Source organism: Streptopelia decaocto, assembly GCF_964273445.1.
Source record: "Streptopelia decaocto genome assembly, chromosome: 2".
Taxonomy (NCBI): Eukaryota; Metazoa; Chordata; class Aves; order Columbiformes; family Columbidae; genus Streptopelia; species Streptopelia decaocto.
The window spans coordinates 20,122,331-20,149,385 of record NC_138655.1 but is presented as its reverse complement, the minus strand read 5'-3'; the positions used below and the strand labels follow the sequence as shown (position 1 = coordinate 20,149,385).

General features: G+C 38.2%; 2 protein-coding genes across 8 annotated transcripts in view; one reads left to right on the top strand and one right to left on the bottom strand.

Moving 5' to 3' along the window:
* Nucleotides 1-18,121, top strand: part of OXR1 (oxidation resistance 1) — an 88,898-nt gene extending 70,777 nt beyond the window's left edge. For 4 of the 7 annotated variants that reach the window (XM_082046341.1, XM_082046342.1, XM_082046338.1 and 1 more), the window contains 6 exons: nt 1,047-1,127; nt 4,421-4,546; nt 5,535-5,687; nt 11,427-11,522; nt 12,122-12,195; nt 12,949-15,618. In XM_082046341.1, coding sequence (XP_081902467.1) covers nt 1,047-1,127; nt 4,421-4,546; nt 5,535-5,687; nt 11,427-11,522; nt 12,122-12,195; nt 12,949-13,084 — 666 coding nt within the window. In that variant the 3' untranslated portion in view covers nt 13,085-15,618. Of the gene's footprint in view, nt 1-1,046; nt 1,128-4,420; nt 4,547-5,534; nt 5,688-11,426; nt 11,523-12,121; nt 12,196-12,948; nt 15,619-17,748 lie in introns of those variants that run through there. The other 3 variants (XM_082046339.1, XM_082046344.1, XM_082046340.1) reach the window with 2 other exon arrangements.
* A 138-nt stretch (nt 18,122-18,259) lies between these two features.
* Nucleotides 18,260-26,651, bottom strand: ABRA (actin binding Rho activating protein). The gene is made up of 2 exons (XM_082046345.1): nt 25,865-26,651; nt 18,260-21,354 (listed from the first exon to the last, which is right to left on the bottom strand). The coding sequence occupies exons 1-2, from the start codon at nt 26,608-26,610 to the stop codon at nt 20,877-20,879; spliced, it is 1,224 nt and encodes a 407-aa protein (XP_081902471.1). The 5' UTR covers nt 26,611-26,651; the 3' UTR covers nt 18,260-20,876.
* Between the last annotated feature and the right edge of the window lie 404 nt (nt 26,652-27,055).

The window sequence follows — 27,055 nt, the reverse complement described above, 5'->3', positions numbered from 1 at the left end:
TCCTTGCTTTGCAGTTGCATGGGGTAGAGTGAACCATCGCTGCTGGAGAGCCAGTCATGCGGTGACTGGGCTCTGTACTCAGGACAGTGGCGAGTATCTGGCCAAACTCCTTGTAGTAGGGGCAGGTAGATGGGGAGCTGCTGGACTTGTGGTTATCTTCTTTGCACTGTGGTAGGCCCTAGAAGTTTTTAATACACTCTTATTACATGGGACATCCATTTAATCTTTCCACCAGCTGTTTAAAGATGCTTTCATAAAAATGATGATTTTGAGTTCTCAAAATCACATTATTTGCTGTAGTTACATCAAAGTGACTGTTGTAGTCCTGTAGCCAGCTTGTCGCACCAGAGCAGCATGTTCTAGAGCTTTTTGACTAAAGGCTTTCTGGCTGTACACCTCCTGCCATAGTGGAGGTGCCATTTAGAGCGAATGTGTTGACAGATAAGCAGCTTCTGAAGCTTTGGAGGTGAATGGGGAGTCCAGATTATAAAGATGTTCTGGGGTGGTATCGGGGAATTATTAAACTTTAGTCCTGTTGCTTTGTGTTTACTGTATCTTCACTGACAAATAGAAGAGTCAGAACCTACTGAGAAGCCTGAGGTTTGCTTCTAGTCTTTATCCAGAAAAGCAAACCAGTTTCACAAGATTCATTAAACTGTGTGTAAGGAGTGTTTGAGAGGACTTTGGGCTGAAGAGTTTGGATTAAGGCATGCAACTCGGGTTGACTTCTGATTTAGTGTCCTGGTACTGGTAACTTCATACGCTCATATATCAGTTCTATTAATATATTCATCCTAGAGCAGTGAGATATGTCTGACTGCTAGTGCCATTAGTGTTTAATTTGTAATTTTGATGTGTCTGCTTGTGTCTAAAACCACCTATATGCACATTGTCCTCGCAGAAACAAACATCTTTTTGGCATTTCTTGTTTGTTTGTTGTCACTGCACATTCTCCCTTCATTACTCTCCTCCACTTTTTTCTTTCTTACCTTTTTACTTTTCTTCAACTGTCAGTGGAATTATTGTCTTCCTGTCTCCATATTCAGGTAGTGTCAGTGGCTGAGTATCACCGCAGGATCGATGCTCTAAATAGTGAAGAACTGCGCACACTCTGCAGACGTCTCCAGGTGCCCTCTTCAGTAGTTTAAACCCCATCTCCAGATAGTAAAACATCTTTCTTTGTAGTGTCTTTGATCAGGGCAAGTCCCACACTCAGTGGGTTTGTCTTGTCTACAGCACTACAAGGATCCAGCAGAAAATTCCTGTGTTTTGGATGTATTTAATTGTGCAGTGCTGTGGTGGAATCATTACTTCCACCTTTTTCAAACAGGAATTTTCTGTCAGAATTGGAAAATTTGTTGTCAGTACTGCTTGACTCAGAGTGATGTGTTCTAACTTCCACGTTAGACTGGTGTGTTGTGCTAGATAGAAGCTTTCCTAAAAAGAATGCAAAACAGGTGAAGGATCCAAAACCTCGTTGTATGGGTGTTTAATTTTATATAGGACTCTTTCATCAAGAATCTCACAGTACTTGGCAAGTATGATGCTTCACAACTTCTGTGGAATAGGTAAGTATTTTTCTCATGACACAAGCAGGTAACTGAGGCAGTTCAACATGGCAAAAGTCGTACACATGGTAATGTTCCAAAACCAGTACTTTGCAAACAGTACTTCGTTTGGATTTTTGAAGGTTTACTTACATGGACTTAAACTGATATTTGCATTCTCTTTAGGTGTTTCTTAGTTCTTTGACAACTATGAAATAATTAGTTTCTGTGAACTATCATATATAACTCACCGATGGAAGGTATAGCTCTGAACAACTTCGACGCATTGTTTTGTTTTCCTGTAGTACTTGGCTCATGAAACTTTAAAATTTTAGTTCGTTTTTTTTTTTTCCTGTTATGTTGATCTTGGCTTTTTTCACTTATTATGTAATTACACAGAAGAAAACACTTTCTTACCTCTTTTATTTCTGTTTATTTAATAATCAGTAATTGCTTTACAATGTTTTCTAAGTAGTATGGCTACATAAATCAATAATGAGCATGAACTCAAAAGCTGCACTTGAAAAATCAGAAATTTTGGAAAAAAAAAAAATTATTCCCACTTCAGAACAAAACAACTCTGTTTCTGGAAAGTGGAGAATACTTGTATTAATATCCTGGAAGTGCAGGAGCTCATTCCAAATACCTTTTACTTGGACTGGCCAAACTCAAAGTTTAGGCTGACTTGAAATACCTGATGCGATGGTGTGGAGCCTATAAACTCCCTTGAGGCATTTGAGAGTTCATGGTGTAGTTACTAACCACATGGCATTTACTAACTTCAGAAGCCCCTGGAATCTGACTACAGGTCAGTCTGCTCTGTCAAAATTTAGCGGGAAATGAATTTGCAAGTTCTGAAACTACACTGTGTTCTGTCACAGAGTTTTTGAACAGAAGCATGTCTTCTTCCTAGAAGAAAGTTGCTATACTGTAATAATAAGTAAAGGCAAAAAATCCAACCAAGAGGAGAAAAAATAAAAAAATACACACCACAATCCCCCACACCACTTTAATCCAAATTATTCACGTTTTGCATGGTATGCTTGAATCAGAACTAAAGAATAACAAAGGTATTGAGCTTTCTGCTGTATACTTGAACAATGCTTAACTTCTATGGAGTTGTAGTAGTATATGATGGATGAAGGACATTTAAGGTGGAAGCAAGCTGGACTACAAAATAACATGCTTTATAGGTAGTACTGTATAATGCATCCTGTATATCATCTTTTTCTACATGAAGCTGTACTGGTAAATGCATATACTTTTTTTTGTTGTGATATGGAACTTGTGCATGGTTTACATTGGAAATGCTTGTTACTTTCTGTTGAAGAGTGGAAAGCTTGAGCTTTTTGCTTGCTTGACAATCTCTAAAGGTACCCCTTTTCTTGAGCTAAGAATTAATATTGTAATTAAGTTACTGTATTAATATACTTTGATACTTCAACTTTATAAGCTTATTTTTAAGTAACAGGAGTGATAGTAACATTTTCATAGATCTTGATGTAGAGGAAAGGGATATCGTTTTCTTTGGCTCAGGTGGCTGCATTTGTTGTTTAAATATCTCTACCTATATTTCAGAATTTTCTTTTATTTAGCTTTTCTTTGTTAACTAAGAAAGATCTGTTTACAAAAGCTTGGCAAAGTTTACCATGATGGTATGGTGAAACACCATAGTTGTGTCCTGTATGTTTACAGTATGAAGTATGTGGCAAACACTGGTTATTATTCTGGAGCTGGTAGATAGTTTTGGCAGGTATTTTCTTTAAATTCTCAGGATTTAGGTGTTAAATAATTTGGACAGTCTGACTTTCAGTGATACTTTGTTCAGACTGGTAAATTATTCAGATGCACTGATTCTTGTTAAGAGGTTTTCTTTTCTTTAGCAAATCTCTCAACTTGTTCATTGGTTTTGCTGCAGTGGCTTAAGTTACTGACTGCCTTCACTGTGGCCTGCTCCTCTGTCAGATTTCACCTTCCCCACAGAAAGTTTTAAATATCCCTGCAGACAGACTTATTGAAAGAAACCTGTTTGGGTCTGAACTAGTCTAGTTCTCAACACATGGCACTTTAGTTTGAAAGTGCCAGTGAATGTGGACTGGGCTATGAAGCTGTTGTGAACTGTGGTATCCGATGAGTTTTGTGGCCTTCTGCTGCCTCCACTGAATGATGATCTACAGAAACTCAACAGGGCAGGTGTTTTAAACTACTACAGGATCTTTGTGCACGGCCCATCTCTGCCAGGCCTGAACGCTCACTGTGCAGCAGAAGTATCACTGCTGCTTTCCCCTACCCACCCTCTCAATTCTTTCTTCTTTGATTCCTACAAGTACTCCAGCTTATGGAACAGCATTATTCCTAAGGCTCCATTCAGATGGTTTACTCAAAATACTTGACAGCAGTCTTTCCACTTGTCTACTACATATATGGAAAATTTCACAAGTGCTCTAAAAGTGTATTGATTCGGAAACTACTCAGAAATGTCCTTGTTGAAGTTTCAATTCCTCTTCTGTCTGGGCTTTTTAATTACACTTAATGTGAATGCTATGTTAGTATTAAAATGCAAGAACTTTGTAAGCTGACCTCTGAAAAGCATTTGAAGTCGTTCAGCTGTGTATCAGGACTCATTTGTTGTTTTAGCAAAAAAAATGGTTTTCTTCTGAGTAGGTGTCTGTGTAATTTACTGTTAATATATAGCTGAGTCCCGGCTTGTTATTGGAAGCAGTGGAAATTGTGGTCAGGTCAAATATAACGGATTTCTTAGCTTTTGAAAGAGTTGCATAACTAAATTGATAACCGCATGACTTTTAACCTGCAAAGTTCATTTCCCTGCTAATAGAATTGTGAATACTTATTTTTTGTCGATCTTTTTGTAGATAACGACAAGAGAGGATATCAATTCAAAACAGGCAACAAATATCAAAACAGACCTGGAGCCTGAAGCATTCCGGCCAAATCTTAGTGATCCCAGTGAATTACTACAGCCAGAACAAATCGAAAAGGTATCGACTTATATGTCAATTTTTAGTATTGTATATTAATGTATCACATATGCTATGACCGTAGTGTAAAACACACCAATAGGAAGATCTTGTGTGATATTAAATAAAATAGGATCATTTAAGTTGAAAAAGATTCTTCAAGATCCTGAAGTCCAAATGTAAAACTAATACTGCCAAGTCCATCACTAAACCATGACCCTAAGTGCTACATTTACACTTCTTTTAAACACCTCCAGGGATGGTGACTCCACCACTTCCCTGGGCAGCCTGTTCCAATGCCTGACAACCGTTTATGTGAAGATTTTTTTCCTAATATCCAATCTAAACCTCCCCTGGTGCAACTTAAGGCTGCTTCCTCTCATCCTGTCACTTCTTACTTGAGAGAAGAGACCAACCCCCTCCATGCAACAACCTCCTTTCAGGCAGTTGCAGACAGCGATAAGGTCTCCCCTCAGCCTCCTTTTCTCCAAGCTGAACAGCCCCAGTTCCTTCAACCATTTCTCATCAGACTTGTGCTCCAGGCCCCTCACCAGCCTCATCACCCTCCTCTGAACTCTCTCCAGCACCCCAATGTCTGTCTTGTAGCAAGTGGCCCAAAACTGAACACAGGATTCGAGGTGGGGCCTCACCAGTGCTGAGTCAGTTGGACTATCACCTTCCTAGTCCTGCTGGCTACACTGTTTCTGACACAGGCCAGGATGCTGTTGGCCTTCTTGGCTGCCTGGGCACACTGCTGGTTCATATTCAGTTGATAAATCGTTCTCCTGTGGGTCACTGGTAGAGGTAGGAAAAGAAACTTGCTTGAGAGACCAGAGATAGAAGAATATACATGTGAAACTTTAGGTCTCATCTGAAGTTTTAAACTAGCTTTTAAGCCCATATATAGTAGTTCAGAAGAACATAATCTGCTTTCCTTTATATGTAATGTATTCTTAAAAATAGTAAAATAAAAATATATTAAATAAGATGTTTGTCATTATCTTAACAGCTCACAAAGTCTCTTCCACCACGGACCATTGGATATCCATGGACTCTTGTCTACAGTACTGCAAAGCATGGCATGAGCTTGAAGACTTTATATCGAACTATGCTGGGATTAGACACACCTGTGCTGTTGGTTATCAAGGACAGTGATGGACAGGTAGGAAAATATTTGCATGGAGGTTAGGGACCCATCAAGAAAAATGTTTGAGGAGCATAAAGGAATAGCTGATACTTCAGTCCATCGTGGGAGGTAAAATAGTGTGTATCAAGCTGTTTTTCTCCTTGGTAATTATGGAGAGGCTTTTAAAGATGTGTTTCACAGTCAAGCAATCCTCTGACATACTGCATTTCTGGGGAATACTTGATTGACACAAGTTCACTGTCACGATGCATGAGTCTCATAATACCCAATTACTGAATTTTATTTTAATATGCTTTTTTAATGTACTTACAACCTGGGAAATACAGATACTAAAACTTGCTGTTGACAGATGATCTTGTTGAGTTGGAATGTCACTGCCAGCTGTGGCCAGTGCTTCTTGGTACATTCTGTGGCTGCAGCTGACGTCTCTCTCCCATTCAGAGGCTGTGGGATCTTTGCTGCATAATTTTTGTTCCTTGAGTCTCTGTGCTTGTGCTGTATTCTCCTTTGACTGGGCTATGAATTCCAGAAAGTGGATCACATCTCATCTCACCATTTCATTAGCAAACATCCTTTCTTGAGTATTCTAACAGGTGGACGTTACAGGCAGCATGAGTCTTTGATTCTTTCTTTCTTTTTCAAAATACTCTGCTCTTTTATGAAAGCAAATTACTGCTGTCATGAAGAACTGACAGAACCACTGCAAAATCTGTGACATTTACTTCACTTACCTATCTCCCTTTGGTAACTACTTTTTATTCTCAGGAAGCATGGGCTCATATCACATCATGTTGTTCAGGTGTTCTGAAAACTGTAAATGAAGGGTATGTTTTCTAATTCAAGTCACAATTGTTTTTTCCCCTCCCGTTTCCTGCATCAGGGATCCCTTAAAAATAAATTCTCTTCTAAATCTGTGCTAGTAGAGCACTCTTTCCCATAAGTTCTTTAAGAGGGGAATTTTTCTTCATTTACTTTTTAATCTTGAACATAAAATCTATTCAATAGACTTGAGATGTCTCAACAGACCCATCAGCCTCTTAAATATACTTCAGTAACCTTCCTTCTCCAATTACCTTATTAGCTTTTCAAGATTAACTTGTAAGATACGTGCTTCTTAGTGTCTGATTATCTTGCCCAGAAAGAAAATATCCCTTTTCTGATAGCCTTGTCTTGCCACCTGCATGTAGCATTGTTCTGTTGCTGAAAGGATTCAGGTTACCTTGCATGCATGAATATTTCAACTTGCATGTTCAAAAAGTTTTATGGTTGTGCAATCACAACAGGGTATTCATAAACATGTCATATTTTTTTTTTTTTTTTGTGAAACAAACCATGGCAAATCTCAACGTACAGGCTCACGCCCAGGAACTTCTTCCTTGGACTTTTGGGTCAAGTGGCCACTTAACTTACCTTTCACGGCGTATGCCAGATCTTAAGTGAGTTCCCCACAAGAGTGAGAGAATCACAGAATCATAGAGTGTCCTGAGTTGGAAGGGTCCCATGAGGATCATTGACTCCAAAATTCACACCAGGTGTTTGAGGGCATTCCCCACTTGCTTCTTGAACACTGTCAGACTTGGGGCTGTGACACCTCCTTGGGGAGCCTGTTCTAGTGTCCACCACCCTCTCGGGGAAGAAATCTGTGTGTATTCAGCGAGGAACATATGCTAGCAAAGGAAAGGCTCAGACAAGTTTTACATGCTCAGTCCTTCCCCAGTGTAGTGGGAGTGGTGTTTTCAGTTGTTCTGTGTCTCAAGCTGTTAATGAGGCATGTCTTTGCATTTGAAAGCAGAAAATTAATTGTACCCTATTTTCTGTTCAAAACCTACAGAAATTCAGTGCAGAGTCTCTCTTCATGCAAGGATCTACAGTAATGAAAAGAAAGACAATGGTAGCCTACTATGCCCTTATTAGTCAGGGTCATCCATTTTTTAAAGAAGCTATTGATTTTTTGAAAGGTTAATTTATCTTTAATATATTTTAGCTTCCTGGCAGATAGGCCTATAAAACTGCTTTCCGTGACTGAAAAAGGATCTGAGTACTTTTTTTATAGGACAGTGTATCTAGAAATAGTTCCCTAGCAATATGCTAAGATAAATACTATTTATACCCTTCTAGAATGTTTTTTAAGAGAGACCAGGTGTTTTCATATTTTATGTTTCAAGATCACTGCCTGTTTTCTAAGATATCTAATTCACAGAAGATCCCAAATATGATTCAGCCATTTTGAAGAATGACAGAATTATGTTATTACCAGATAGTTTCCTGCTATTTGCTGAGCATACCTTCTCAGTCCTTTTTGACATTTGTCATTCTGCTCACTTTGTAGTTTCTGTTAATAGAAGATACTGATTTTGTCTTATTGTTGCTTGAGATACTTTTCCTTCCCACTAGAATTAATCTATTTCCTGGGCTACTTTGTCTGAGACCCTGTTCTTTGTTGTCCATGTGTATGAAAACAGCCTTATCTGATGTTGACAATAAATTGAGTAAGGAGCAAATGTACCTTGTAACTTTTCATAATATGGTTCGTTAAAGGCTGCTAAGCCTCATCCTATTTTTTCCCCCAAATTTTCACCAGTCTTGATTTCTTTTTAAAATCAATGAGCATTATTACTTAAAAGTCTGTAAATATGTTAAACAAACAAACAAAAAGCCACAACCAAAACCCTTGGTTCTTAAAAAATAAAGCTTTGTGTAAAAGCTGAATGTTGTCTAGTTGAAAGTTGGAATCTGAAGCCACCTACATTTTCTGCTATAGTAAATTCTAGGAGATCTCTAATAAAGGTGCCCAAGAAATCTATAGGTATCTACATTGCAATTGTTATGGACTGCCTGTCTTCCTACTTCAAGGTCTGGTATCTACTATCACAACCATTTAAAAAGAGATCAGCACCTAATTCCTGAACATGAGTCACTAAACAAGTGGTGGTCTAGGAGTGGAATTAATGAAGTTAGCCACCCCAAGGTCTGTGTAATTTTATAAGAAGTCATTCTTCAGATTGAGTTACATACACTGCAAAAGTGTGAAACATGGAGCCTAGAACGTGGAAATTTTAGATATCCACGCTAACAACTGGCCACAACAATCTGATCTCATGCAGATACTCGGTAGACATCACTTCTCAAAGTACTAAAATAACTTTTGGGAAGCAATTTGCTATTTTTCTGTAAAGCCTTATTCTTTTCATGTTGCTTATAGTAACAATGTGATCTTTCAAGACCCAGATTTGTTGATGGAACTGTATAGAACATATAAATAGAGAGGTTGTGGAATCTTGATTCCTGGAGGTACTCAAAGCTTAATTGGACAAGACTGAGTCAACCCAATATAGTTTCAGAATTAGTTGTCCTTTGGGTAGGGTACTGTTGAGAGACCTGAGGCTCTGTATAACTAAAGTCATTCTATAATCAGAAAGAAAATACTTCTGTGTTCTTATGTGAAGCAAACTTCAAAGTCTCTGAAGTAAAGCATGTAAGGTTTTCCATAAGGGTAGGACATACTAGCTTTGCGTTTTACGGATAGACAAGTAACAGCCCTGGGATGATCTGAGACAAACATGGAAATAAGTGGTGTGTGAAAAGTTTGTACCTGTGCAGAGGCTGAACTAGGATAGTTTAGGATTGGTACAACTCTGAATGTCAATTGTTAATGGAATCTTATATTTACTTAATTTTTTACTTATATTTACTTACAGAGGTAATGTCAGCCCTGAGGGTATTGATCTGACCTAAATATCTTGGCTACCTGAATGTAGCTTCCAGAGCTGCTCTTCAAAGAGTAACTTGAGTCCTTAAACATAAATCAGGCTTTCTTAATTTGAATTTAATATTGATTTTTACCCTAAAAGATGGTCTATTGAAATTCAGTTACCCATGTATAGTAAGCACAGTTGAAGGTTGTAAAATGTTTGACAGAGATTAGTTAATATCCAGGTTTCTGAAGTCTAACCTACTGCTGCAGACACTTGAAATCATAAAAAGAAAAAAGTCTTACTCTGCCTTTTAGAGATTGCATGTGCAAAGGTAACAAAGAAGGAGAAAAAACAAAATCAAGTACTCTTTTCAGCAGAGCACCAGCGATGGAAAACAGCAAGTATGTGTTCTTTTTGACTCTTTCATCTTTAATTTTTAGCCTTAACAGTTACAGTTAGTGGAACAGGTAGTAAAGATCAGGTAAAAATTAAGGACTGTCTTGAAGTTCAAATTCTTTTATTGCGGAAAATATGCGTGAAGTCCCAGCTAGAGGTGATTTTTCTTGTGACACTGAAATAACTAAATAAAAACCCTAAAAGAATGTTACATTGCTGTATAACTCAATAGAAACTTGAGGATTAGTGCAAATAAAAAACCTGGTATCGAAGGCTTTGATATTTGGTCAGTTGAATTTGAAAGACAATGAACCAGTAAGTTCTGATGGAGGACCTAATTTAACAATGAAGTAAATCATTAGAAGTCTTTAGCCAAAATTAAAGTGTGCATAGAAGAATCCCTGTCCCAGCCTTCACTTCTAGACACTTTTCAGCAATACCCAAAGTGATCGACTATCAATCTAAAATGTCATCCTCTGGTCTGAATTGCTCTGTGAAGTCTTCTCACTTAAAACATATTTCAACTGAGCCCACCCTATTTTTAGAAAAATAATTTTAGCATTAGTATTCTTTCTAACAGGACAACTATTGCTTATCTTGTTTTAAACCTGAAATCAAACAGCAGTTTCAACTGCCTTGTTTATAATGTAAATTTTGAATTCTTCACAAAGTGTGGGGGAAGAGAACACTTTGCATGTCGTTGTAGCGCTGGACTAAATTAGTAAGATCATGTTTATGTCAGCTGATTTTCCACGAATGTCAAATAACAGTTTCCAGATCTAATTCCATCTCCCCCTCCCCTCCTCGTTGTTCTAATAAGCACTTCCTCACATCTCACCTATCATGCCACAATGGAGATGTACAGATGGACTTCTCTGATCTTTTTTTTTTTCCAGCTGTTGTTGCTGCTGTTTGACTGTGTGATCTTTTGATGTTCTGAGGATCATTTACTATAAATCCTGTGTTGGATGTTATGTGTGGTCAGACTGTGGGATAACATAGAAATGTCTTGCCAGTGTTTGATCTGATACGTTGAATGAAAAAAAAATCTGTGCAGTAAAAAGATTGGGCTATTTGTCCTGTGAGCTTGCATTGAAACAGAGGTGCAGAAGCTTGCGTCTCAGTTGATTGAACTTCAAGCTTTTACACAGAAATTTGCAGTTTAATAGCTGTGATACTTTATTTCATCGCCTTTTCAAGTGTGTTTAAAAATTCCTCCAGAGAATCATATTTTAGAGTGCAAATACTGGCTGCAGGTACGCTCAATGGCAATTCTCTTTGCTGAAGTAAAGAAACAGTTTTACACTTAAGTACCTTGTCAGTGTAGCGATATTACATAGTGAATCTGGAATTTTAGAAATATGTACCTTGTTTCTGAGAATTTTGAGTTTAGTTTTTATCCCTTTGATTTATTTATTTTATTTATTTACTATGTCCACTTTTTGAGAAAGAGTCGTCCTACCTTCTTTTTACTGTACCACAGAGCACCATACCATACCTCAATCAATGCACTTGGAACCGTGACACCATGTAAGGCTTATCCTGTAGTGAATTCTAAATCTGGTATTGTTTGCAAACCAGTTTTTTCATCAATTACTCTCATTGTAGAATCTCAGATGCTGTGTAGTCTTAAGTGTTTTCTCTTGCATATTTTTGCTTACAGGTTTTTGGTGCGCTAGCATCTGAACCATTTAAAGTGAGTGATGGCTTTTATGGCACTGGAGAGACCTTTATGTTCACTTTTTCTCCAGATTTTGAGGTAAGTAGTAATAACTTTGTATGCTTTTGGTGTGTTGGTTTTATTTTGTTTTTCTCCCATATGCATTATCTTAAGATACTGAATAAGTCTAGAATTTTTCAGATTATTTACTTTAAGAGTTGACTCCAAATGTCATCGTACTATTTTTTTCACAGATTCTGTAAACACACAGTAAATCAGTAGTGTTTGTATAGCAAAAAAATCCCAAATTTAACCCAACTCTTTTATTATACTGAAGGTTTTTCCACTATTCTGAATTCTGCCAGGTGTCAGTCTGAAAATTCATAAACTACATTATTTTAAAGGGCATGTCATCCAACCTAAGTGTGTTTTCTTGGTATTTTTCATTGTCTGGAAGTCTCAGTGCTCAATACTTATTCTGAAATGGTCTTATTTAAAATAGTGTAAAATGTAAGAGAATTTTTGTCTTAATGTATGTTTTCCCTGATTTTCTGTGTAAACTTGGTAACTTAATTAAATCAGCTTCTAGCCATCCATAGTCAGTCTTTACTGATGTTTGGTTTCCCTTCTACCTAAATAGGAAGTTCAGATCTTTTAACTTATTAGTCTGTTGTTTTTTTTAATTTATTTTCAATTAGGTTTTCAAATGGACAGGAGACAACATGTTCTTCATTAAAGGAGACATGGACTCCCTTGCTTTTGGTGGAGGAGGGTAAGTTATATTTTCTGTCATTAGTCTGTTAAAAGCATGTATGTCTGCACACCCTTGAAAAGAAAATTTGGAATTGACTTCAGTTTGGTAGCTCAAAACTCAACAGTTGCCAGCCAAGCAGGATTTAGTGTATCAGCTGTTCAGCTTCCTGTGTTCAGGAAACTTAAACAAGAGGTTTGTCTTCAGCATAGTGTGGCATCAGGTTTCAGCCCTGCAAGGTTACAATGCCTTGCACGCTCTCCTTCAATGTGTGTCTTGTTATATTCAGAATGAACACAAAGTATTATGATTCTGAACGTAAATGTGAAAATTATATGTAACTAGAAGAGGCTTCAACTGAAACTGCACCATCCCAAGACGTGCCAGTGTTTTCAAAAATTTTATGTTGTTTCATCCCTTTCCCCTACCTGTGCAAGTGTATAAGCTCTGGGATGTTTTCCTTACTTGTTATCAGCATTCTCCTCACACATAAGAGTACTGTTGTGCCTTTTTCTTCATAGAAATGGAAGGGGGTGAGAACTGAGGAGTTCTGGTTAGTTGTTTTTATTTCAGAATATCTGAGAGAGGGATATTCTCAAACTAATAATAAATAGTAAAAAAGTAAGTCCTGTCAGCTTCAAATTTAACAGCTATGAGGGTCTTGTGTTGAGAGTTCTATAATTCCTCCTTGTTTTTGTATTCTCAATGAAAAAATACATAAGTTGAGTGTTTTCTCCCTCAGTCTTTTGCTTTAATACACTGTCTGTCTTGCAGAGGGGAGTTTGCTCTTTGGCTTGATGGTGATCTCTACCACGGAAGAAGTCATTCATGTAAAACATTTGGGAATCATACACTTTCTAAGCGAGAAGACTTCATTATTCAAGACATAGAAATTTGGGCTTTTGAATGAGTATTCTTTTCTACAGGGTATTGTCCCAAACCTGACATGAATCAGTGCAGCTCAAAAATCCATAGGAGCAATATAATGCACCAGTTTACCTTTTGAATTTTTTTAAAGTTTTCAGCGTGGCCATCTAGTTGTTCTTTTGAAATAGACTTTTTCATGCTCTCACATCTGTAATACACTGTCCTATTTTTTCTAAGCTGTAGACACTCTCACAAAATATAGACCATGTGGACTAAAAGTTAACATTAGTTATGTTGAGCCTCAGAGCCTATGAAATTTTCTTGTCCTCATTGCAGTTGCTTCCCAGGTTTCCCACACACACCTTTCTGCAATCCTATTAGGGGGCTGCTTCATTGAATATAGGTTATTATTTTTGTATTCAAATTATGTCTATGAATGAAGTTGCCCTTCGTGAACCTGAATAGGAGGAAAACTGCGTGTGGGTATTTGGCAGCAGCACTGCAGAGCTTGGTCTGGACCAACAATGGGTCAGTTCACATGGTGCCACAAACAGATGAGAAGCCCAGCATTCCATAACACCTACCAGTGCACCTATGGTGGAGTTAGGAGATTCCAAAGTCAACAGTGCCACTTGTTTGTGTTTAGAAAAAAGTCAGTTGATGTGTTTTCTCCCTGCATGCTGACTGGTGAGGAGTGTTCTGCACATGCTGTTAATGATCTGCAGGTTTGGGACAAATACTGACAATATTGAGCTACGTGACAAGGACTTATAAAATAGCAAAGGAATGTAAGAATATGATAGTTCCACAAAATGTAAAGACTAAAGCAAGCAAAACTTGGTGAACAATTTGTAGCTATAGTAGGGCATTAAAAGTACAGAAACAGATGCATCTTTCTTCAACATAAAGTGTCAGATATATACTGTTATACTGTTGTAGCCGTGTAGCACATCAACTCTGACAATATAGCTTATTCCTGTCCAAAGACAAAGTAGTTGTGATGTTTTTGAGTGGGTCTATGTTGTAAATTTACAGTTAGCACCAGCTCTGATTAAAATGAGATAATGTACTATAGGTAGACAATATTGTAATTCAGTAGACTCGTGGAATATGCAAACTTACTGTCATGTGACCTCAAAAAAAAAATGACAGGCTAGAATACAATTCCAGTAGCTCTTGTCCACTTTTGTAGGAAGATTGATAAGCCATTGTGGCAATAACAGCTCAACAAAACTATTTGTTTCAAAGCTTTTATTCTATGTTCTACAAAAACAAAAAAAAAATTGCTGTTAAGTGTGACAGTGACTGACTTTGTGCTGAAATTTCAGCTATTTCAGATGACCATTGTATATTATCTTGTAAATTAATGTTTAAAGTAGTTTTGTTATTAAAGAAAAGTGTTGATTGACGGGTTGCTTATAGCACTTTAAATTATTCTAGAAATGGAATAAAAGCCAAATGGGTTGGCTTAAGTAGATGTAGTTGGATATTCTTTCAAACTATTTACATCTCTGGAAAGTTCTAAAATCTTATTTGAAGACAGTCTACTGCTATGGTACTGAAAGGGCAGATGTTTCATCTATAATATGCTAATGCTCAATATGACTAGAAATACAGGGCTTTGTTTCCTGTCTCTGTGTATAGCTCTTTATCCTTATTAGAACTTAGTACAGTGTGTAGACTAAATGTTTACAAAATAAGGAACTGTAAATAAATTGAAATGGCTTTTCTCCCCTTTGGTCTTCCACAGCAGTATTATTGTCTTTGTGGAGTTAAGACTGATTATTACAACAACAACAACAACAAAATCCTGTAATGGATTTAAGTACTATAAGGTCACAGTGATGTATAGCAAATAAATCTAAATATATGTAAAAATAAACTTGAGTTGGAGTTTATTTAGAAGTTGGAGTTTACTTAGAAGCACAAATGCAGATTATTGCTGCTTATTTAATAACTTTATTGGATATATAGGATGCATTTTCTCATCCTTTTTGGGGATGTTTTTGTTTTTGAAAGCCCAGTGGGAAGTGGTGAGAATGAAATATGCTATCTTCAGCCATTTTAAATTAAAAAAAAAAGTCTCAGATTATCCTTGCTGACAAAACGCATTAACTCAAGTGTTTAGTCTCTATCCTAAATTCATATTGCAAATAAGGCCTATTTAAGACTTTAAATTCTACTGTGAATAATTTCATAAAGAATTATACTTTGAAGAATTATATAAAACCACAGAAAATCTTGAATATCTGAAAGTCTCTGAGTATTGGACCATTCTTGGAAAGACACATGGGGGAAAAAAAAAGTGAAATGAAGAGCAGTGTTAGTAAGCAGTACACTAGTAATCACACTTGTATAAATACTAAGTCAATTAAGGAATAGAAATACATTTCAGTGAAATTATAAATGACTGTGACAAAATTTAGTGATGAGACTAGCTGTGTGAAGCATCTGCAGAGAGTAATGCATGTCTGTTGATGAAAGGCCATGAATTTTGTTAACTAAAGGTGTAGGTAACTTCTGTATGATACATATAAAAGACTGTATAGGTGAGATTAAAGGCAGTGTTTTGATATACCTCCTGCCTTCTGTTCAGTATGAATTTTCTGCAGTACAATTCCTTTCCATCTTTCCTGGCAAGGTTTGCTTCTCTGATTGTGAAGAGTTGAGGTCTGATATATGCTGAAGGCTTTATGAGCTACATTTTGAAAGAGTTCAGTGCCAGAAGACCATGTCACAGCACTCACTTGTATTCACTGACTAACTTGATGTTTTGCTCAGATACTTGGGATTCTTACCACATCATCTTTCAGCTCGAAATCCTATTTGTTAATTACTGCTTTGTATAATCTGCAAAAGGACATGGTTTCTCATGTGTGCCTTCTGCTCGCATCCTCCTGCTCACCTATATGTACTACATTAGATTTTTATTTATTTTGTACAGGAGTTAACATGTCTGCATAAAATCCAGTCTTTGAAAGGGATAAAAATGTTTACTATTCATTTAATTTCAAATTAAAAAATAATCTTGATTTGGATACTCTCTACTATTCTTCATTCAGGACTTGAATCTTAAATCTCACTTTTATGTTCTTGCTTTAGAAATGAACACATCACCAGGGTTTTTAAATTGTTGTTACAGCAATAGGGAACTCAGTTTAGGGAATGAACCTCTATTCTTTCTCCTCTGAAGAGTACATGCTACTGCAATACAAAGTAGAGCTATGCTGTGGTTTCGTGACAGAGTCCAGCTGGGTGAATGGTGCCACCTACTCATCCTGTAGTACCTACAGACCACCATGGTCCTGTAGCTGTCCCTTTGCAGTATCACCAGTATCAGGTCTGTCCAAGCTCTGCCTTCTACTATTCTGCTTATCTGACAAAGCGTTGTCATCCTTCTTGAGTTTGTTGCAGTAGTTATGCTGCGAGTAGTGCTCATGCTGTTGAATTACTTTCAGTGTGCCCTGTGGTGGCAGGAGTGACTTGAGTTGGGGGGTTGGTGCGGTGCAATGTGCATGTAGCAGTTGGAGTAGCTGTGGCCACAAGGCTTGCTGATGTTTATTCTGTGATCAAGGAAAATTGAACATCTCACCACAAATGTTTCACTTTCTGCTACAGCTAATTTTTAGTAGCCTTCCCTTGGTTCAGCTGCAGTACTGAACTCTGGCTGTACAGAGCCATTTTAAAGGAGGAACGACTGCCATGGAGGAGGGAGCTGATTTCCAAAGGATGGGATACACATACAGTGAACCATCCACTTGCTTCAAGCCATTGCAGCAACTGTTGTAAGACTTGAAAAAAGTCAGTTACTTCTTCTGATACAAAATCAATGCTCTCACTGAGGCATGGAAGCTATTATACTTTGACAATACGGAAAATGTACCTCTCAGTTCCTACAGAAGAAGACACAAGTTTTTCAATACCAAGAAAGGAACTTTGCTTTCCTAGCAAACTACACAACTCTTGAAAGAGCAACACAAGCTTCAGATGGGAAAATGAGGCAGAGGTTGCTTGTCAGAAAGAAATCTGTTTCAAATGAAACATTTGGCAGGTTAAGACAGTACTTGAGAAAACAATGTGCAACTGTAGGCCACCATGAAGAGTGACCTGAGTGTTGCTTACTCTTAATCTGAAAGGTTAAGGATTTCATTATTGAAGCAAGTCAGAAATAGGAAAACAAGTCTTAAATAAAATCTAGAAAGATTGCTTTAATCAAGCAGTTTCTGACTGTTATCATCTTACTACTTAAATTCTAAGTAGAATATTTAAATTGGGCACAGCAGAGGTCACACTAGTTTCACAGGAATGTAGCAGTTACAGTAAAGTAGGAGGGTTAGGCTCAATGTTTTCTGGAGGACTTTTGTCCAGTACTTTTTTTAGTGAATTAAGATTTATTTTCTCCACCTGCTTTGCATGGATAAACTTGTCACACATCTTTATGTAAAAAAAAAAAGTTACCAAACAACCTACATGAAATACTCCCATATATCATGTTATACCAATATTTAATATTTCTATTACATGACAGCTGTACATACTTTTCACACTATAGAAGGCTTTGTTTGATACTGCTTACTCAAAGATAAATGGAGGACAGTATGAGACACATCATTATTCATATTGTGTGTGGTTTTCATATCCAATTGGAAGTGAATATTTTGAGTGGAAAAATAGAAAAAGGGTGTTTTTTTTTTTTTTGTTTCACAGAGATTTGAACATTGCATTGCCATGACTATGAAGGGAAGGCTTAAAGATTTATCTGCAGTGAGCTATAGGTTGATGTATAGTTGTGATTGCATTGTTATACAGCTGATCTAAGGTTTTAAAGGCAAAAAGAGATTTGAAGAGCCCCTGTGAGCTTGAAGGCGAGTCCTTTTTCCTTCAGATGCAAATTGATCTAATGTTACCTTCCTCTAAACTTGTAATCTTGTGCTTCTCCTATATGGTAAGTATAAATGCATATATATCTGTATGTTCCAATGTGTAAGAAGACAATCAGCTAAATGAAATGTTGAGGTTCCAGGAGTGTCACTGCTCCATTCTGTTCATGAATGTATTTGAATAAAAGTTACAGAAGTTTGGTTCTCTGTGCTATATTCTATAAAGGAGAAAATGGAAAGGTTTCTTGTCTCCTCGGTCACTGAATTACAGTTCTGCTGAGAAGTGTGTCTGCAGCTCAGCCTGCCCTTGCCTCTCTCGCCCCCAGTATTAGTATATGCATTAGATGAAACTGTGAAAGTGTAGGCTTCTCCACAGTGACTTCTGGTGGGTGTGCAGGAGCCTGCAGAAAAGTCAAATGTCAATCTGTTGCTCGCAAATGTTTAGCTGAATGAAACTTCTATGAATCCCAGCATTAACTTAGGTGCAGATATGATTGAATTTCAGATATTAATACTGGGTCAGGTGTGATTGTTGCTAAATCTGCTTGGGATCCAGTCAGCCCAGCCTTTTTTTTTGTCAGTAGGCATGCAGCAAGGCAGAGATGGCTCTTATGTGAATGAAAATTGCTGGCAACAGTTGCTGCCTTGCTTTTGTGTGCTGATTTCTTCACCAGAAGCAGAGCTCAGCTTGTAGAAGATGAGGCACTCCAACTTCCATGTTCCTATCAGACAGGTGGGAAGAAGTGGCAACCTGAATTTACTGCGTGGTTTCTACAGGCTGGTCTGTTAGCTCAAGACCGAAGCCAGGAAGGTTTTTTTCTGATTCCTGCTTCAGCAGTACAGGCCTAGTTGTGTTCCACGTGTTTCTCTGAAGGTGAAGTAGTAAATGGCATAGACTTCATATCAAGGGACAAGCTTTTACTACGTGCTGTGAACATGCATAATATTGAAATACGCTTCTTGGTGGTATATTACAGTTTGAGTGTTTCAGTACAAAAATATATTACTCCTACTGTCTTAGGTCACTGGATGTAGATGGATATGATTCCCAGTACAATTATGAGGTGCTTTGGGGCTTTAAGTCACACATGAACATAACACTGAAAAAAAAAAAAAAAAAATAATAATCTGTGGTGAACTGTATCTCTGCTGTGTTGTCCTGTGGTAGGATGGGAATTCTTGTGAGCAGAAATATGTAATACACTTAACAATTATGTGCCTTCAGTATATATTCTCTGTACAGGTATTTTGTATAAGAACTGTTTCACTTCCCTGTACTCTGAAATCTCTTTCTGGTGCTTTGAACAGGGAAACCTTCACAGGGAAATATAACTGCCTGGGAACGGGAGAATGTACTTATATTTTCAAACAAATTATTGATGTTTTAGTTCACAGAATATGCACATATATTTCTTCTCTAGTGTGTGGGGGGAATAACCCAAGAAATAATCAATTAAGCTTTTTATTTTTATTTCATGTATTCCTTTGACAACCAAATTTCCTCAAGACAATTTAGTTGTAAAAGTCATTTTATAAAGATATAAAGAATAAGGTAAGAATATGCAGGTAAGTATTCTGACATGTATTACACTCAGAGGTCAGTTTTACAGGTCAACTTGAGTAGTCTGAGAGATCTCAAGAAAACATTAAGTTCCACTGAATCCATCTTATTAATTTTTTCTTCCTTAGATTCACAACGTAAAACTGTGTCTAAAATATTAATGATTTACATAGACCTACACATAGTAATCAGTTCTTCTATCACCAAGTCATAAAACATTTCATTTATGTTTTCATTGGAGCTTCCAACTCAGGTACCTGTACTCTCATAATAAGTTAGCAACACTTGTTTTATCAAAGACACAAGATGTTCCTACACCTTTTCTTCTGTAAGAAGATATTTATTCTTTCAGTTTGAAAGAATCTTATAGGGGTGAAAAAAACACATTCATTTTTTATTATGCAAATTACTTGCCCAGACATCTTGCTCTGAAACAATTGCTTTTCATGTGAAGCTCATTTTTACCAGGGTAGCTATTTTTACAGTAGTAGTTTATACAAACAGTGATCTATATAATTCAGTAAGCAATATAGACTTTATACGTTACATGTTATTTCCACCTATATCTAGAAGAACCATATTTACATAACAATCAGATGATACATTGCATAGAAAGTATTTTTTAATGTGGATGTCTATTCAAAACTTTTTTGTGCATTACATTCTATTGAATGTTTTCTCTCCAACATCCCTAACTCTAAATATGAAAATAATAAATTAGTTGTATAAATACATTAAATATAAAACCTCATTTATAAAAAGGATATTTTCTTAGTTTGAATGTGGTATGAAAGAGAAATGTGTGTCAATACTTGCCACAAGATAATACTGCAGTAGTATTTGCATATCCTGTTTGTGAAGGAAACAAACGTGGTATCCTTGATGTTGTGTTCAAAAAAAACTATTTTACATGCATTTAAATAAATTAAGTTGGAAATATGTGCACAAGATCACTTTCACACATCAAAAATTTGGTCTCAGTTTATATTGTTGTTTAGTTTCTGATCTGGTGTGGTTTATATTCCTGATATCCCAGTTTCAATAGTTGAGAAGATCTTAAATGTGAGAACAAGTAAAACTTGGAATTCATTTGTAGCTATTTCTGTTGCTATGGGGTTTTATATTCAGTTGCTTAATATTCAATATAGATTTTTCTCTTTATTTTTCATGTAGCTATTAACAGAACTGTCCTGCAAGCACTCCTGGTACAGAGTAAAATCCATTCGGATGCTTACGTTATCTTGCAGTGGTTGTAAAACACATATTCAGAAAAATGCTCAGAGTCTTTTCTATATGGGTGAACGGGGCAATCTGTATTCAAGATGTGCAAACACTAATAGCAAGGGAGAATTGGAATTCATTATCCAAAACTAGTTGCTATCGTTATAGCTTGCTTATTTTAATAAAGTAATGATGACATTATCATCCCTTCCTTGCCATAACATTTCTCCCTCAAAGTCCACCAACCCGTGCTTCCTAGCTCTCATGAGAATCCCAACAACCTTATCTGAAATACGAACGTATCTGTCGAAGAGTTCTCCAAAAGTGACTTGGATCTTGCCGTTGCGCCGTGGCTTAGCCATGGATTCGATGATGAAGCACATGTCCCTGATCTCCCGGTGGATGTGGGCCTCGGCTCTCTTGGCTCTTTCAGCAGTTTTGGTTCCTTCCTTTGGACGGCCGTAGCCTTCATCTCCTTTGCGCAGGCGAGTGGACATGGCCAGCTCGTGGTCAAATTCCTCGCTGAAGGGATTCAGCTTCTGCGTTATGATGTGCTGGTCGGCCCATTCTTGCCATCGGTCCTTCAGGCTGTTGACAGGGCCTTGTTTCCTGTGGGCTCTGGTGCGTGCTTCTTCCCTGAACCTGCTTGCACTGGAAGAAACAAAAAGGGCATTTGAGCTTTGCATTTCATCATTAAATTGCACAGTTCTAATCTCTTCTATATGAGCTGTTACCATGCTTTTTCCAGAGGAGATGCTGGCCACCAGGTGGCATGAGTTTGCTGCTGCTGATTTAGTTCTTCGGGGGCTTTTATTCCCTGTTCCAGTTTGCACTCAAAAGCAAACTCACTGATCACAGCTTGATCTCATCTACATCACCATCCTCCAGCCTAGATCTGAGCCCATTTTGACAAACTTTTGCCCAGAGTGACTTAATGCTGTAGGGATTGAAACAGTGTGGTGCTGGTTACCTACACTTTCTGTACCTCGGGTCAGTCATGAAGCACCCCATTTTTGCCTGCCCCAGGGTTACAGATGACAATAACTGTAAGCGTGCAGACTTAGTCCTCAGCTATTCTTGGCTGAAAAACAGAGGGTAGTGTCTAGAAAAAAATCTATCCCCTGTAATAGATGTTTGTGTTTAAAACAACAATAAAAAGCTAAGGGAGTGCAGTAGCTCTGCCTATGTTTACTTATTTGAAGTATTGAAGTCCAGAGTTTACCTTCCCATGGACAGGGTACAAGCCTGAAAAAAAATTAAGCTATTGAGATTTGTGTCAAGGTTAAAAAAATGAGGAAAAAACCTTCAGTGCTCTTACTGATGGTGTGTGTGTGCATAGCAGCATCACATTGCTGGATGATTCCAGGCAGACAAATTACTGACACTGTTTCCTCCAGTGGCCAGTCTCACGTGTTGTGGGGGAGCTATAGATAGTCTGAGCTGGTCTCTGTGCCATCCACATCCTGTCATTGTGTCTGTACAGAGCTCAGCAAGGGAGTACGTTGTGCTGTGGCTGTGCCAAAGTAATTTGTTTTCTAATGTATTTACTCCCTCGAAGGCTGCTCTGAAACCTCCCAAGTAATGTCAGCTGAATATTAACAGTAACACTGGAGAACCAAAATACAGTTAGCCAAACTGTACAGAGGACTGCAAACCTGCAGAATATTTCCCTGCTGTTTGGGTATTCCTTTTTTTTTTACTAAGCCTGTTGAAAGATAAGAGTGATAGAAATGTCCTCAGTTTAGGTCTGTGCACCAAAAGAATGCCAGTACTGGGGAGCACTGTAGTGCTAGAGTAAGAAGTGCAGATACTTAGTGCCAGGGATAGAAGGAGAGTTAGGAGAGCAGGACCAGTTTTAGCTGTGGAATTGCCACTAGCTTGGCTTAGCTGTATCGAGAGACTGTATTTAAAAAGCTCCAAAATACTCTTCCCCATCAGTACAGTGAAAAGCATTGGAAGAACTGAGCACTTAGTGTTGCCAAGTCAATGTTCCTTCTGTGGTGTCACTGCAGAGTATCCTGAGAGAAGGCAGTGTGTATGTACCTCTGGTTTTGTGCACGTCTGGTTAACAGGTAGGTGTTGGCAGGAAAGCATTAAAATATGTCAGTGGCATAAAGCTAGACATTTTTTTTTTTTAATGATAAAGTAAATCCTCCTGTATATAAGTTGCTGTCTTACAGAGACAGGGAGGGAAAGCTGTTTATCCCTTGCCCTGAATTGTGGCTTCATTGCTCAGAGGAACTGTCCTGAAACCTATGGATCTCCCAAAAGCCATAGAGACCCTGTGACAGCACAGTCCTAACTCCAGCCGAAGCTCAGACTGACTGCTTCCCCAGCTCTTCATGTGAGAACGTGTCAGGGTTGGTGGGGTGGGGGGGAAGCCCTGAGTGCATCAGAATTGCCTTAGCAGAAGCGATACCAACAGCCTCAGTGGAGCTGGTGAGCAGATCCCATCATGGGGGGCTTATCCCTCAGCCCCAGCCAGCTGCCCCCTCTCCTCAAGGGCCGGAACCCCTGAGAAAGTCCTGGAGCTTCAGTTTCCCACATTGAGGGGAAGGATGAGAGTGAGTGAGACAGTGTGAGTCTAAAGGCTTTATTACATCTTATTTAACAGTCTAGTAAGTATTGTTTCTAGTTCCTACTGAAATCTTTAATTCTCTTTTCTAGCTGAATGCTATTATCACCTTCCTTATCCTCATAGTCTTCTCAGGGGTTGAGAAAAAACACCATCTTATCTATTCTTTTGCTTTTATCATGCCTCATGTGGATTTGAAAAAACTTTACTCTTTTTTTTTTTTTTTTTTTTAGATGCATCTTCTAATTTAACTGTTTTTGAGGGCTAAAGTACAATTTTTCCTTTTTCCCATTGTTGAGCTTAATGACAACAGAGAATAAACTGTATCACATAGAAGCATTTTTTTCGTGTGTGTACAGCACCTACACAATGGATTGTGGCTCCAAAGTGAAGGTTGTATGAATCCACTGTAAGGACTGCTTTACCTGTGGCAATCACATTAAGTTAACCTGTCAACCAGAACAATGACCCTAAATGCATTCTGAACTTCTAGGATGACCATGTCCGTGTTCCCTATGATTTTTTTCTGTGGGGGAAAAGCATTAATCTCTTTTTAATGTTTTGAGTTTCATATCACTGTTGCATCCCTCTGGCTCCTAAGCAGGAATGAAATAGTGTTCCTAGGCCTGTAGGAGTTAATGTGCCTTCTGCTAAGGAAGCAATCTTATTCTGTTAAATACTGCAACTGGAAATGATGAAGGTGCTGATGCAAGGAAATAAAAATACTGGTACTGCTGCTTTTTTCCTGGAACACAGAGATTTTTCTTGAACAACTATGGGCTTATGGCCTTTTTGGAGAAGATTAAGCCACACTGACAGGTTCATAAAAGTAGCAGGCTGAAATACTGTATTCTGAGGCTATAAAATAAAACTTTTTAAATTAGTAGTTAGAAAAATTCAGTCCTGATAACAGCACTTTACGTGCATAAAATTAATTTTGTGTCAGATTTCAGGGGAAGAGATCTCTGTAAATAACATAAAGGGTGTTATTTCAATCATTCACACCTCAGTAAACATGGTTAATATTTTTTTTTCCTAGGTAGCAGTACTAAAATTAGACATTTGGAATAAAATATGTGAAGTGCAACAGAAAGATAGCTGCTATTTTGTTTCTGCTATAGCATTTTAAAGTGAGCTATTTGATTTAATTAAGGATATTTACAGATAATGTGTGCTGCAAATGTATCCTGTTTTCCCACTGTATGTGTGAAATCTTTCTTTTGATGTCCTAACTGCTGTCAAAGGACAGTGCAGAACCATCTCTCCAAAGCAGGGCCCACACACTTTCAAGCCCCAGGTTACTGGAGAGTATTGGGCATACAGATCTTGTAATATTTTACTGACAAAACTGTGATGAGTTAGTTTGGCAGCTACCCAGTGGCGTCTAGCCACAGCCCAACTGTTTGTAGCCATCTTCTGGAAAGCTGTTTCTGCTGGAGATCTCTGCGAAGGAAGACTAGAGAACTTTATTATACCAGCCTCTGCTATTCCTCTGCTCTTCTGGGAGACTTCCCAAGGACTACGTGGCTGTGGCTGAACTCGACTTATTTACTACCTGGGCTCCAAATTTAATATGCATCTGTTGGTTTATGATAATCTTCAAGCATGAACCTATTACTGGAAGAAGTATTAACTCAAAACCATCTAGGGCTGTGAAATCGATTGCTACTTAATTTTTACGTAGGACCTGTAACAACTACACAGGTAATGACAAATTCTGCTTCCTTTTTTCTTCACACCATTTTCAGGCATAAGGAAGTCTGCCTGTCAGGAACTTCCACACCATACTCAAGGAATGTTCTTCCCCCACCCCACCTGTTATGATAGTGTACCCATAGAGAGACATTCAATTGGAAGAATCTCTTGATGATTCAAATATTCTTTTTTGTCAAATGATTTATAAGACACAACATGGTTCAAATAAATCCTGAAGATGTTGAGGCAGGCTGGGTGCTTTTTAATGTATTTTTGGGGTCCCAGCTCCTGTGAAGGTTTCCATTCTTTGAATTGATGAATTCTAAATCCATTGAAAGCTCCTGAAGAGAAGCAGTGAACTCGGCTTTTGTTAAGCTGTACTTAAAGGTAATTCCTGCAAGTTCTATTTTGGACATTCTATGCAAATTACTTCCAAGAATATGTACAATATATGCTAAACAAAATAATGAATAAGTATTTGGAAATATGTGTCAAGTACGTTGCTTTACACAACATTCGATAAAACAAATTAAAAGCTGTGGGCTCTTGATAAGGTGAAAAAATTGTATGTGAAATGTGGACTAAAGTATTAAGCAGCAGTGATTTCAATGAACCAGTAAATCCAGAAAACTAAATATCATTAACATTTCCCAGATATAACTTCCTATTTCTGTTACTTATATAGCAAATAAAACCAAGGCTATGGTCAGATGTTGCTGACTACTTAAGCACAGAGAGATATGTGAAAGGTTTTCTGTATTTTTTTTTCCTTCAAGAGTAATAGTTTCTCTTTGACCATTTCCTGCCAATTTTGTTTTTCCTCAAGGAAACCTGTACCTGTCCTGGGTCTGCTGACCATTTGTGATGCTGTAATAAAGATGTTTTACTTACAAAGATGGTGCAGGTCGTTTAATCCTCACAGCTGTCACTTCTTGGTCGCTGTCTTCTTGCTCGAGTTTGTCGTCTGCTTCCCCATAGCCACTGTCCACTGTATCCACACTGTCACCACGACATTTAAGCAGCAGGACTTCCTTAGCCGCCTCTTCGTCCTCGTGTTCCATCTGTTTCCAGCCTTTAGTCAGCTCCGATACCACATTTGAACACTTTCTTCTTATGGTTGGAGATAATTTGCCACTTAGAGTTTTGTCTATAGCGCTTGATTCTTCTGTAAGCTTGCTCGTGTCTGAGCTACTATTGTTATTCTCATATCTTCCACTGAGGAGGCTAACATCACCTCCTCGTTCGTAGGCTTTGCTAACAACTGTTTTGGTCACCTCTTTGCTTTTAATGCTGAATTTTTTGAGGGCTTCATCTGATTCCCTTGCATTTTTTTCAGCATCTCTCACTGATTCCTTTGCTGAGGATTTTTCACCGTCTTTTCCTTGGTCCCTCTTGACACATGGATTTGGCCATTTTTCAAAGGGTCTTTCTTGTATAGGGTGAGTTGATGAGTCTTCTGCTGAAGGGACCCATCCAGAGGGCTCCTGGGCTTGCTTTACGTGGTGGTCAGACGCCCACTGCTGCCAACCTTGTGCCAAGCTGAAGACCAGGCTGGCCATTCGGATCTTGTGGACAGCCCTTTTCGCAGGGGTAGCGCTTGGCTTTTCTTCAGGAGCCGTGTTGCTGTCTGCTGCCATGCTGGGTTTTCCTCTTCTTTTGCTAAGCACCTTCTGAATGAACTTGCTGAAGCGAATAATGTCCCACGAAGAGAGCTACAGAGATTTAAATAGTAGCGGGAGCGGTGTGTGCCCATGGAAAATATGTGAAACACTTCTCACAAAGATATAGTATCTTCAGTGTTACAGAGGTCTTTTTTTAAAACACAGGGGTTACATTTCATCACGGCAGATGAATGATACATGATGTAAACAGGGTGACACGGACCTGCACTGGAAAGAGTGGGGAATTAACAGCTCCTTCAGTCCCCCTTCCCTGGGGCTGCTCAGGTCTCCATTTGTTGGCAAGGGTCTTGTTCTTCTGGAGGAGCAGAACTCGGGTTACAGATACCAAACAGAGTGCCTGAAGCTGCTGAATGTGAGGTGCTGTCAGATGCTGCCAACTTTGGCCAGAGTGGAGACCCCT

Bases quoted from the DNA above. Each gene is read 5' to 3' on its own strand.
- ABRA (XM_082046345.1), bottom strand. From the start codon at position 26,610: ATGGCAGCAGACAGCAACACGGCTCCTGAAGAAAAGCCAAGCGCTACC. The intron at 21,355-25,864 runs GTAAGTAAAACA...TGTTTCTTCCAG, and splicing joins AAACGACCTGCACCATCTTT to TGCAAGCAGGTTCAGGGAAG.